Source organism: Stigmatopora nigra, chromosome 15 (genome assembly GCF_051989575.1).
Source record: "Stigmatopora nigra isolate UIUO_SnigA chromosome 15, RoL_Snig_1.1, whole genome shotgun sequence".
Taxonomy (NCBI): Eukaryota; Metazoa; Chordata; class Actinopteri; order Syngnathiformes; family Syngnathidae; genus Stigmatopora; species Stigmatopora nigra.
Window position 1 is genome coordinate 2,413,010 of NC_135522.1, and position 10,707 is coordinate 2,423,716.

Below are 10,707 nucleotides of genomic sequence, written 5' to 3' on the forward strand. Positions count from 1 at the left end.
ATGACCTGTTGTGTATGCGTGGGGGGGAGTGGTTTGTCTACGTCACTTCGAGACTGTTGGGGCAACGTCACTTCCGGACTCTGTTTAAGGAAGTGAACTTCAGCGAAAGAACGAGACGTACAATAATATTGTATTTGTGACATACCGAGTTTTAATTTTAGATGGAATTATTGATACAGTTTACAACACTCATACCGGGATAGCCCTTTAAACGTTCGTCGTTGAACGGTAAGCCATTAACTTGACATTCGTCATTACGGTGTTACAACGTTTACGTCGAAACTGACGAGGCCTGATACTGTAATTTTTTTGTTGATACACAATATATAAACCGTCATGCTATTTTGCTATTACGTTTTACCAGCTCCTCCTTGTCAAAGTTTGTGGATACTGCCACAAGGCAGTCTATTTTTTTAAATTAATTTTTGTAACCCTTTAGTGATTGTAGCATGTGACTGAGTTTGTTTGTATTTTTATATGATTCCTGAATTCACATTTGCACCAAAGCCATAGTACTCTACTTAGTACTTGTAATGTGAATATTTTTCCCCTTAATTTTATTTTTCAATTACAATCTTCACCTCATAGTGGAATTATAAAATACATTTTGTAAACTGCTATCATTCCCCCAAAATATGTATTATGCAAGGAGTTTTCGGTTGACGAGCTTAGTAGTTCCCTTCCGAAGAATGTGTATTTAAAAGTTGGAACGGGTAGTTAACACTTTCCACCAACCCACGCAAATGCTGGAAATAAGTGATAACAGCAGTTATTTTGACAAAAAAATCTTTATCTAAACCAAAAATGTACATGACAAAAAAGAGGATTAACAGATAAATCAAGTAATAATAGCATCAACGACTATGGGCATAACATAACAAGTTCTTTAGTACACAATTGTATACACTAGCCTAGATTTGCACACGTCACTAATGTATTTTCTTGTCAGGTGTCCATCGTGATGCCTGGCCGGAGGTGGCCCAAGCTTAACAAACAAAAATCCTTAGCGGAATCCTTAAATCCTCCTGAGGACAATGGCATCCACGTGTACCTCTTCTGGACCCCCAGCGGAGAACGCTACTCATCCCATACGACTGCAAACGAGATCACCGCAGAGCAGCTGTGCATTTCAGCCGCAGAAGCTGTCGGTGAGAACAGCAACTTTAACCCATGTGAAAAGAAATGGCGTCATAAATTAACATATTTTCTCACATATAACCCATTTGCAACAAAATAATAACAACTGAATCAAGTGTACATCTTATATGTGCACAAAACTTGGATTGGATAACTTTACTCATCTCGTATTTTGAAATGTTGTTGCAATACTCCTTTTAACCAGTAGAGGGCAAAGTAACATTTACTATTTCTGGGTTATTTTCTGTTTTGCAGTAAAAAAAATTACTGGATGAGTTATTTCCTTATGATATTAACCCTAATGTGCTTTTTTTGATTTATAAAGTATCTCAGAAATACCACATGCAATGATTTTTTCTTAAGATTTTCCCTTCCAAGTAACATATTTCTACTCCTATTAAAACCATGAATATGGAGGTGAAAATTCTGAATCAGGAGGCGGCTTATACCCGAGAAATTGTAAAATTCAACGATTTTAAGCCAATTTTAAGGGTTTACCTCATACGTGGGGGCGACTTATATGCGAGTATATACAATTTGGTAGGTTATGTGACATGTGTAACCCAATTATTTGTTTCAACCAGGGATTACACCCCTATTCTCCACATTGTTTGCTCTTTATGACCCCGCGTCATGCTGCTGGTCCAATCCACAAGATGTTTTTCACCCAGAGGAGGGATCCCGGCTCATTCTTCACTACCGAATGAGGTAGGTAATATCATTATGGCACACAAAAGGCGCGGCCGTGTCACCTCGAATTCTTATGTACAGGTTTTACTTTCGCAATTGGCACGGCTTTAATGAAAAAGAGCCAGCTGTGACTCGTTTCGCTGTCAAAACCGAGACAGACGGTAACGCCGATGGCCTGCCGCTTCTGGAAATTAAATCAGTGGAGTATTTATTCGCTCAGGTAGGTGTCGGACATCTTGGGGTGTCTTGCCTTGTCAGTATAATAATTGTGCCGACTTCCCGATAGGCGAAATACGAGTTCGTCAATGAACTCATTCCAATGGAGAATGGCAGTTCGGAGGAGGAGCTGAATCACTTTAAAAATGAAAGTTTGGGTTTGGCTATGCTACATCTTATGCACCTGGCGTTGCAGACGGGTAAAACTATGCAGCGGGTGGCAAAAAAGACAAGGTGATTGCTGTGTTTGCAAAAAAAAAACATAATTATGTTTTTATTGCATTGACATTGACTGTGTATTGTAGAAATATATGTAAATGTGAGCATTTTTACTTATAAAATGTACTGATTCATTTTTTGAAGAACAAGTTTAAATGATTAAATTAAAGAAAGATTTTAAAAAGCCATTAGTAGTAGGAATACGTCTAAATTAAATTTGTGAAAAATATTTAAAATACATAAAAATCCAATAAAAAAATTTAAATAAGTAGTATTTTGCACTGGGATTTCATTTTAGAATTGGAGAAATATATGTAAATGTAAGCTTACTTACAAAATGTACTGATTCATTTATTGAAGACCAAGTTTAAATGATTAATTTAAAGAAATATTAAAAAAGCCAATAGTACTAGGAATAAGTCTAAATAAAATTTGTGAAAAAAATTTAAAATACATAAAAAGACATTAAAAAATGTAAATATGTAGTATTTTGCACTGGGAATTACTTTTTTTTAAATACCCTGTGACTTAATTGATCTAAAAGGTAAAAATCACAGATGTATATTAATAATAATAAGATAATTAAGTCTAACTAGTAGATTTTAACTGCTACATTTCTTTATTTCAACTTTATAGTCATTTATTTTTTATCTTCCCTGTGTGACATTCTAGTTTTGAAAAGTGCATCCCCAAGTCTTTCGCCAAACACATTTCAGAAGACAAAGTCCTCACAAAACTGCGGATCCGGTGGATGTTTGAGCGCTCCATGCGTACCTACCAGCACAAAATGGAAGCAAAGCGACCGGACACCAAGCAGCTCATGTGTAAATACCTCTGCGCTCTCGAGTATTTAGCACCGCGTTTCGGCACAGAGACCTTTTCCGTGCGCCAACTCCGAGTGAGCCAGGACGACCAAGACGGGAGTCTCAACGCCTCCAAAGGCGACGGGGGTGCCGCAGCCATAGCCACGCACGAGCTGATGGTATCTGCCATTCACGGTCTTCAATGGAGAGAAACGACATGCTGCGAGAAGGTTTTTGTAACATATTCGCAGGAAATACTGCTACTCCTTTACTCATTTCCCTTTTGCTCATTTTGTTTCGTGACTCAGGCTAACAGCTTCCCAAACGGTGACTGCAAACGGAAATCGAACCAAGAACCAAGCCCCCCGAATGAAGCTGCTCCAATTCAGTGGATGCCATTTTGTGACTTCCCTGAAATAATTCACATCGCCATCAACAATGCTAATGTTAGCATTAGCACTGAGGACAATAAGTGCATGGTACTACATTTTTTTATATTTATTCTAAATACCAAAGATACCTAAATGGTGGTGTGCTTCTATTGTTTTGTATTTAGAAACATGATGTCCAAAAAAAGAATACACATTTTTCAGATTTCATATAAACTTAGTCAGACTGTTGCACTTCTCAGCTTTAACACTAGATGGAGATTTAAACTATCTTCATTATCGCCAATACGTGCAGAAAACCAGAATGTCACTACAGTAATCCCTCGAATATCGCAGTTAATTTAGACCAAACATGGCCGTGATAATTGAAAACCCCTATTAATTTTTATTACCGTATTTTCACGACGATAAGCCCACACCACATTATAAGGCGCACCCTCAATGAATGACATTTTTCCATATATAAGGCGCACTGTATTATAAGGCGCACTGTCTATTTTGGAGAAAATTTAAGACTTTTAAGTGCGCCTTATAGTCGTGAAAATACGGTACTTGATTATTTTTTTCTTTAGTGCTGAGTCCCACTATCAAGAATACCTTACGCTTATGAGTTTTAGTAGATTTTCACATTTTAATGAACTTTGAAAAAATATATAATAATTAAAAAAACAAATTAATAGCAAAATAGTGAACTGTAACCCTTATGTCCATATAGGAGGTTGAAATGATCTCCAACAAGGTGGCCCGCTCCTTCATCTCTCTACTCGATGGATATTATCGACTGACCGCCGACGCCCACCACTATCTTTGCCGTGAGTTGGCGCCCCCTAAGGTGTTGCTGAGCGAGGCTAATGGACTGCACGGACCACTGCAGTGAGTTGTTGTTGTCACCTACTCTTTGGGGCACTCTAGTAGCTCTCGGGGAACATGTTATATCACCAGTGTGCTGTTTTTTGCAGTGATGGCTTTGTGCTACACAAGTTAAAAAAGGAGCTAGCGGAAGAAGAAGCTTGCCTCGTACGTTGGAGTGTTCTTGACCATAACAGACTTGTCCTAGCCGTACCTAGTAAAAGTCAGGTGAGTCATGCCTTCTTAAAGTCACTACACTATCCCAGTTCAGCTTAAAAAATGTTTTTTTTTACTTAGTCAAAGCCTTTATTAAAGTATTTGGATCAAATCAACAAAATAGGTGACTTCCTTCTATATGCAGATGCTACCTTAGTTTACAAAATCGTCCAAAATAAAGCTCCTCCTACTATGCAAGATTATATACCAAAAAATCCAATACGTCAACAAGGGCTGGCTCTAGAGGTGACTGTGTACTTCCCTTCGAAAAGAGTATTTTCTTTCTACATACCTGGAGCTCAATACCAATTAACAAATGTCAACTTATGTCAAAATTGCGATCACAAACCTATCTAAAACTGTGCTAGATGTGTGTATATGTGTTTAGTATGGGTCATCGTTTATCTTACACAAGGGACTAAAAATGGAAATTAGCCTTTGGCTACAATCTTACATATTTACATAAATATGTTTATTAATATGTGCTGTCCCTTTATTAAATAAAATCAACTTAACTTAACTCAACATTAAAGTCAAAACACCCTTTTTTTTAAACCTGGACTATTGCTGCGAGATATTTTTTTTTTAATACTTGTGTTTTCTCTTCATTGGCCCACAGAATGGACCAATGCTGAGCCAGAAGCTGTTTTGCATCCAACATAAAGGTTCCGTCTTCGCCCTGGATGGATGGCAACAGGAATTCACCAGTGTGAATGAGCTTATAGACAACCTTAAAGACTATATACTCAAGTCTGACACTGAAAGCTACACCATTAAAAAATGCTGTCGACCCCAACAAGGAGGTTCGTGCTCACTTCAGTTCAGCTCTGTTTCTCTCATTGAATGCCATATATCTACTTTTCAAGGAATTAACCTTCCAAAATCACTAAAAAAGACAATATTATTGTAATGCGATCTACTAATAGTTCTGTAAACCTCCATTGGTACATTGCTGTTTTACTTACTTGATGGACGGCATCATTCACTGCATATCTTTTGCTACTAACCATTTTTTTTTACTTCCGTAGAACTGTCCAACCTCCTCGTGAAGAGGCACGGTACACAAAACAAAGCAAACAGACGCCTGCTATCCCCTAATAAGTTAGATCTTTGCATCCAGATCAAGTACAAAGACATCCTTCCGGTGAGAAGACTGCTCATTTTTGCCCTCGAAGCTTTGTGAGCTTGTCAAAAGAACTTCAAAATACATTTTAAAGGGTTAAAAGTTACAGCTCTAGATTGAAAGCACTATTGCAAACTACTCTTATCTTCTCTGCGCAGCAGCAATCATATGGCGCGCAGTAAATAAAATCCAAACATCATTTTTTTTGTACCCTTTTCCCCATGATGGTGCTGTTTAAGTGCCAACTAGTGGCAGTAGCTCTGTCCAATCTTATGTTTTTTGTGTTTTAGCGCATGTTTTACATGAAAAATTAGAAGGAACATTGACATGCACCTGCTTAAGGCAAGTGTGATACTGGCGAGTAATGATGATGTCACTCACACTGGTACTCAGTGCGCTCATTGAGGTTGTCTTTCTGCCCAGACTAATGAAAAATTAGAGGGAACATTGGTTGCATCCATTTTTTTTACGGACAGGGACACCAGCATTTAGGGTTTGGCACACGGACTCACGTCTACTCGGCGCATTTGCAAGTCATGGCGGCGGCCAATGAGCTGGACGATGACGAATTCAACGGCGATAAACAAAAGAAGGTTCGAGTGGTGCTTAAGGTTCTTGAGGAAAGCCATCAAGATATTACATTTGTAAGTGCACGTGACATGGCTGTGGGTCTAGGGAAGCTTTGGTTATTGGAATGTAAATACTACTTTTATTTGTTTATTTTAGGCTTTCTTCGAGATGGCGAGCCTCATGAGTCAGTTGGCCCACCGCCATTTGGCAATTGTCCATGGTTTGACTGTCAATGGACATGAAAGTGAGTTCCTCATCACATATAAACACCAAAAGTTCAAATTCTCTATTTTAGTGTAGAATTTAATTCAAGTATTTGTTAAATCCTGACTGTTATCCAAGCTTGGACTCACCATGTACTTAAATAATATAATAAAAAATATATATATATCATCAAATCAAGTACATGCTAACATCTTGGATGAATTACGTATAGCATTACCTTAATTTAGCAGTTGAAAAAAATATTTCTGTGACCTAAATTGAACTATATTTATATATAAATTCAATTGAGCAAATGTTAAAGATGTTTAAAAGATTCCTAATGAACACTTTAGATAATTGACACCAAATTAAAATGTTTTAAACTCAGCCTTTTGTTTTCCCTCGAAAACACAAAGATTTCCAAAAAATCCCAAATGTAATTCTTCACAAATTTGTATCATAGTACAGTTTTTATTAGGGGAAAAATATCACATTTGTTTTAATTCACATTTCAAATAAGTTTGGCAATATACGGTTAAAATGCATTCATATTTGCCTCTCCGAAACACAAATGTTTTATAAAAATAGCACTTTTTTATTTCTTCACAGATATCATGGTAGAGGAGTTTGTGGAATTTGGGCCTTTGGATGTTTTTCTTCGCAGAGAAAAATCCAAACTGACATCTTGGTGGAAATTTCTTGTCGCCAAGCAACTTGCCAGTGCCCTAAATTACCTTGTAAGTTCCATTTATGATCAAAATGTTAATACTACTTCTACACCTAAAGTTTATGGTGCCTGCAATTTGTATTCTTATAGGCAAATAAAGGTCTGGTTCATGGCAATGTCTGTGCCAGGAAGGTTCTTGTAGCCAGGCATGGTCTGGGGGAAGGTGCTTCTCCTTTAGTCAAGCTAAGTGACCCGGGGATACCTGTCAATATGCTACTCGAAGAAGGTCAGAATCACAAATGGCAACCATGTTTGTGTAAAAAAATGTTTTGACTTTGTTTGAGGTCAATCTCAAGTGTTTTTCTTTTTTTTAAGTGCATGGCTTTCTCCACTAAATCTGTCAGATTCACTTTAAAGTTTCCATCTAGTGGATTTGAAAAATAGCTATCTACCTGCTATCTAGGCCAGTGATAGGCAAACTACGGCTCGCGGGCCATATCGCGGTCCGCTAAGCCTTTTAATCCGGCCCCTCTATTTTTTTTAAATGACATTTTAATATTTTTTGATACATTCCTTTTAACTTTACTTTGTACTTTATACTTTAATAATGAGTGACGAGTATGTTAATACTTTAGTCCTTTTTTAATGTTTATGTTTCATATGTACTGTTAATGGATGCACTTTTTTATATGTATCGTATCTTGTGCTGACTTGGCCCATCTGATATAAATTTTTAAAGTTAATGTGGCCCCTGGGGCCGAAAAGTTTGCCCACCCCTAATCTAGGTTAACAGCATCCAATCAATTTAAAATGGGACAATCTGACAGTCTAAATGGTTTGAATGAGCATCCCTACCAATGGCAGCAAATTCTAAACTTGGCTATCCCTTTTACCGTCTGGGTTTCAGAACGTCTGGAGCGTATTCCCACCATCGCTCCCGAGTGTCTGTACAGTGAGGCCCCCATCACCCCCGGGGTGGACCAGTGGAGTTATGGCGTCACACTTCTGGAAATCTGCAACGATGGTTGCCTACCCTTAAGCGGCGCCTCATTGAATCAGGTCCAGTTTTCCCTCTGTCCATCCTCTCCGACCTCTCGGACAGCAGAATAACCTCCGTCTACCTTTCCTCCACAGAAGAAGGAGTTTTATCAGCAAAAAAGAAAGTTGTTGGACACATCCTCATTGGGCTTGAGTACCCTCATCATCAGCTGCCTTTCCTATAAGCCCTTGGAGAGACCTTCCTTCTGCTCTTTGCTCAGGGAACTCATCGATATCATGAACAAAAGTGGGTCTCCAGAGATATTAAAATAATAAATTAAAAAAATAGCCGCCAGTCCTCCATAAAACAGCCATAAAAGTACATTTTTGGCAGAGGATAAAGAATACTATCTAGCTATATATGTGTTCTTTCCCCATTTATGTTAGACTATCCATTCCTTTGTAGGTTATCAAACTGTGACCATGATGCCTATGCTAGCCTGCACTTGGCTTTTTGACATATCTGTTAGCATTTAGCTATGTTTATTTAACCCTCTGTACAGATCCTAATATTGCTCCCAGTGAACCTGCGCATCTAAGTCAATCTACAGTGTACCTCAAGCGTTATCTGAAAAAGAAGCGCATATTAGGAAAGGTGAGTAACGCTTCCCGCAGTTTTTTTTTGGTTCCCCCGTGTCGCTAAACACACAGCTCAGTCGCCTCATCTCATTTCAGGGTAATTTTGGAACCGTGACTCTGTACTTGTACGACCCTACCAACGACGACACGGGAGAGCTGGTGGCGGTCAAGTCGTTGAAACAAGAGACCAGTCCTTCGTCCAAATACTGGATGAATGAGATTGAGACCCTGAAGTCCTTGGATCATACCAATATTGTCAAGTACAAAGGTTGCTGCACTGAAATGGGTGAGTGCAGCTTTTCCAGGATTGCAAGCGAGGGCGTCCATATGAATTTTTGGTGCTTGGACATTTGGTCACCGGTCTTTTGGTCGCCAGTCAAATGGTGACAGAGTTTACTGTTGATACCAGCTCTCAAAATTATATTTATAAGATAGAGTTTAATATCTAAGAGAGAGAGATTTTAATATCCTAGTACTGTTTAATATCTAAGTACTGTTTAATATCCAAGTACTGTTTAATATGCAAGTACTGTTTAATATCTAAGAACTGTTTAATATCTAAGAACTGTTTAATATCTAAGAACTGTTTAATATCTAAGTACTGTTTAATATCTAAGTACTGTTTAATATCCAAGTACTGTTTAATATCTAAGTACTGTTTAATATCTAAGTACATTTGACCGGCGACCAAAAGACCGGTGACCAAACGTCTGGTTTACGGAATTTTTAGCCACTCTTCCCATGCCTTGACAGGAGGGAAAGTGACACAGCTTATAATGGAGTTCCTACCACTCGGCAGCTTAGAAAGATACCTTCAAAAGCAGGCGCAGAGTACAACCCAGTGCCTGCTTTTTGCTCAGCAGATCTGCCAAGTGAGTCAATGAAGAAAGTTGAGCATATTTTAATAGAAAATTGACAAATTGTGTAATTCCTATTCACATTTCTAGGGGATGGAATACTTGCACTCAATGCGATACATTCACCGGGATCTCGCAGCACGGAATATTTTAGTCAAAAATGAAAGTTTGGTAAAGATCGCAGATTTTGGACTGTCCAAATACATCCCAGAAGATGTCTCCTACTACCGCGTCAACGAATCTGGTGACAGTCCAGTCTTCTGGTAAGATCGTGACACACAAGTGCATCAAATATTCTTGAATATAAAACTTCCTTTGCAATTTTTATTTTACAGGTATGCCCTTGAGTGCCTTCAAGAAAGTAAATTTTCATTTCTTTCGGACGTTTGGTCTTTTGGGGTCCTGCTGTATGAGATCCTGACTCGTTGTGACCCGAGTCAAAGCCCACCACGGGTACACCATGATTCACAGAAAAACACACATTTGGGTGTACTTTGATTTAAACACCACATCTTTCGTTTTTTTTTGTAGAAATTCGCCGAAATGGCGGGATTGCCTTCCAAAGATATGAACGTGAGCACGCTCATCAACTTGTTGCAACGGAATCGCCGATTGCCTTGTCCCAGGGACTGTCATCCTGGGGTAAAGAATATGATTGTTATGATCTATTTTAGAACTTTAGTATTAATAATAATACACCATTTTCTTTTGCGGACAGCTGAGGATCATAGTCGAGCAGTGTTGGCATCAAGATTCTGCAACAAGACCATCATTTCAATGCTTGTATGAGAAGCTCGAGGGTGTCCGAACATAGAATTGATTTTTTTAGTCGTTTACTTCATAATAGTTCTTTTTTTTTTTTAAGAAAAAGAAGAACATGGGGGAAGCCCAGTAGGCTGAAATTCTGTAAATTTGTAAGTACAGTGAATCCTGTGAATTTTCCAGATTTCTGACTACACTGCTGTGTATGTTGAGAGTAGGATTGTATTGCTTTAATGTCAGTTACACTGCTCTTTTGTAACTTTATTAATACATTTGACATAAATATGTCGTGTCATTATTGAAGGCATTATAAGACTTGGTTTATTTGAGGCCACCTTAACATTCTGTTTGGTATTTGGTCAAAACAAGACGATAATTGGTACTCAAA

At 38.2% G+C, this 10,707-nt stretch overlaps 1 protein-coding gene across 1 annotated transcript; it reads left to right on the forward strand.

The window, feature by feature from the left end:
- The first annotated feature begins 78 nt into the window (after positions 1-78).
- Positions 79-10,602, forward strand: tyk2 (tyrosine kinase 2). The gene is made up of 24 exons (XM_077734316.1): positions 79-228; positions 950-1,148; positions 1,722-1,845; positions 1,909-2,047; positions 2,114-2,277; positions 2,935-3,295; positions 3,374-3,544; positions 4,170-4,327; positions 4,414-4,531; positions 5,139-5,322; positions 5,548-5,663; positions 6,119-6,286; positions 6,369-6,456; positions 7,026-7,153; positions 7,234-7,369; positions 7,991-8,142; positions 8,218-8,368; positions 8,625-8,716; positions 8,797-8,986; positions 9,454-9,572; positions 9,648-9,820; positions 9,893-10,010; positions 10,089-10,199; positions 10,276-10,602. The coding sequence occupies exons 2-24, from the start codon at positions 962-964 to the stop codon at positions 10,369-10,371; spliced, it is 3,444 nt and encodes a 1,147-aa protein (XP_077590442.1). The 5' UTR covers positions 79-228; positions 950-961; the 3' UTR covers positions 10,372-10,602.
- The last annotated feature ends 105 nt before the right edge of the window (positions 10,603-10,707 follow it).

Bases quoted from the DNA above. Each gene is read 5' to 3' on its own strand.
- tyk2 (XM_077734316.1), top strand. From the start codon at position 962: ATGCCTGGCCGGAGGTGGCCCAAGCTTAACAAACAAAAATCCTTAGCG. The intron at 5,323-5,547 runs GTTCGTGCTCAC...TTACTTCCGTAG, and splicing joins CTGTCGACCCCAACAAGGAG to AACTGTCCAACCTCCTCGTG. The intron at 6,287-6,368 runs GTAAGTGCACGT...TGTTTATTTTAG, and splicing joins GCCATCAAGATATTACATTT to GCTTTCTTCGAGATGGCGAG.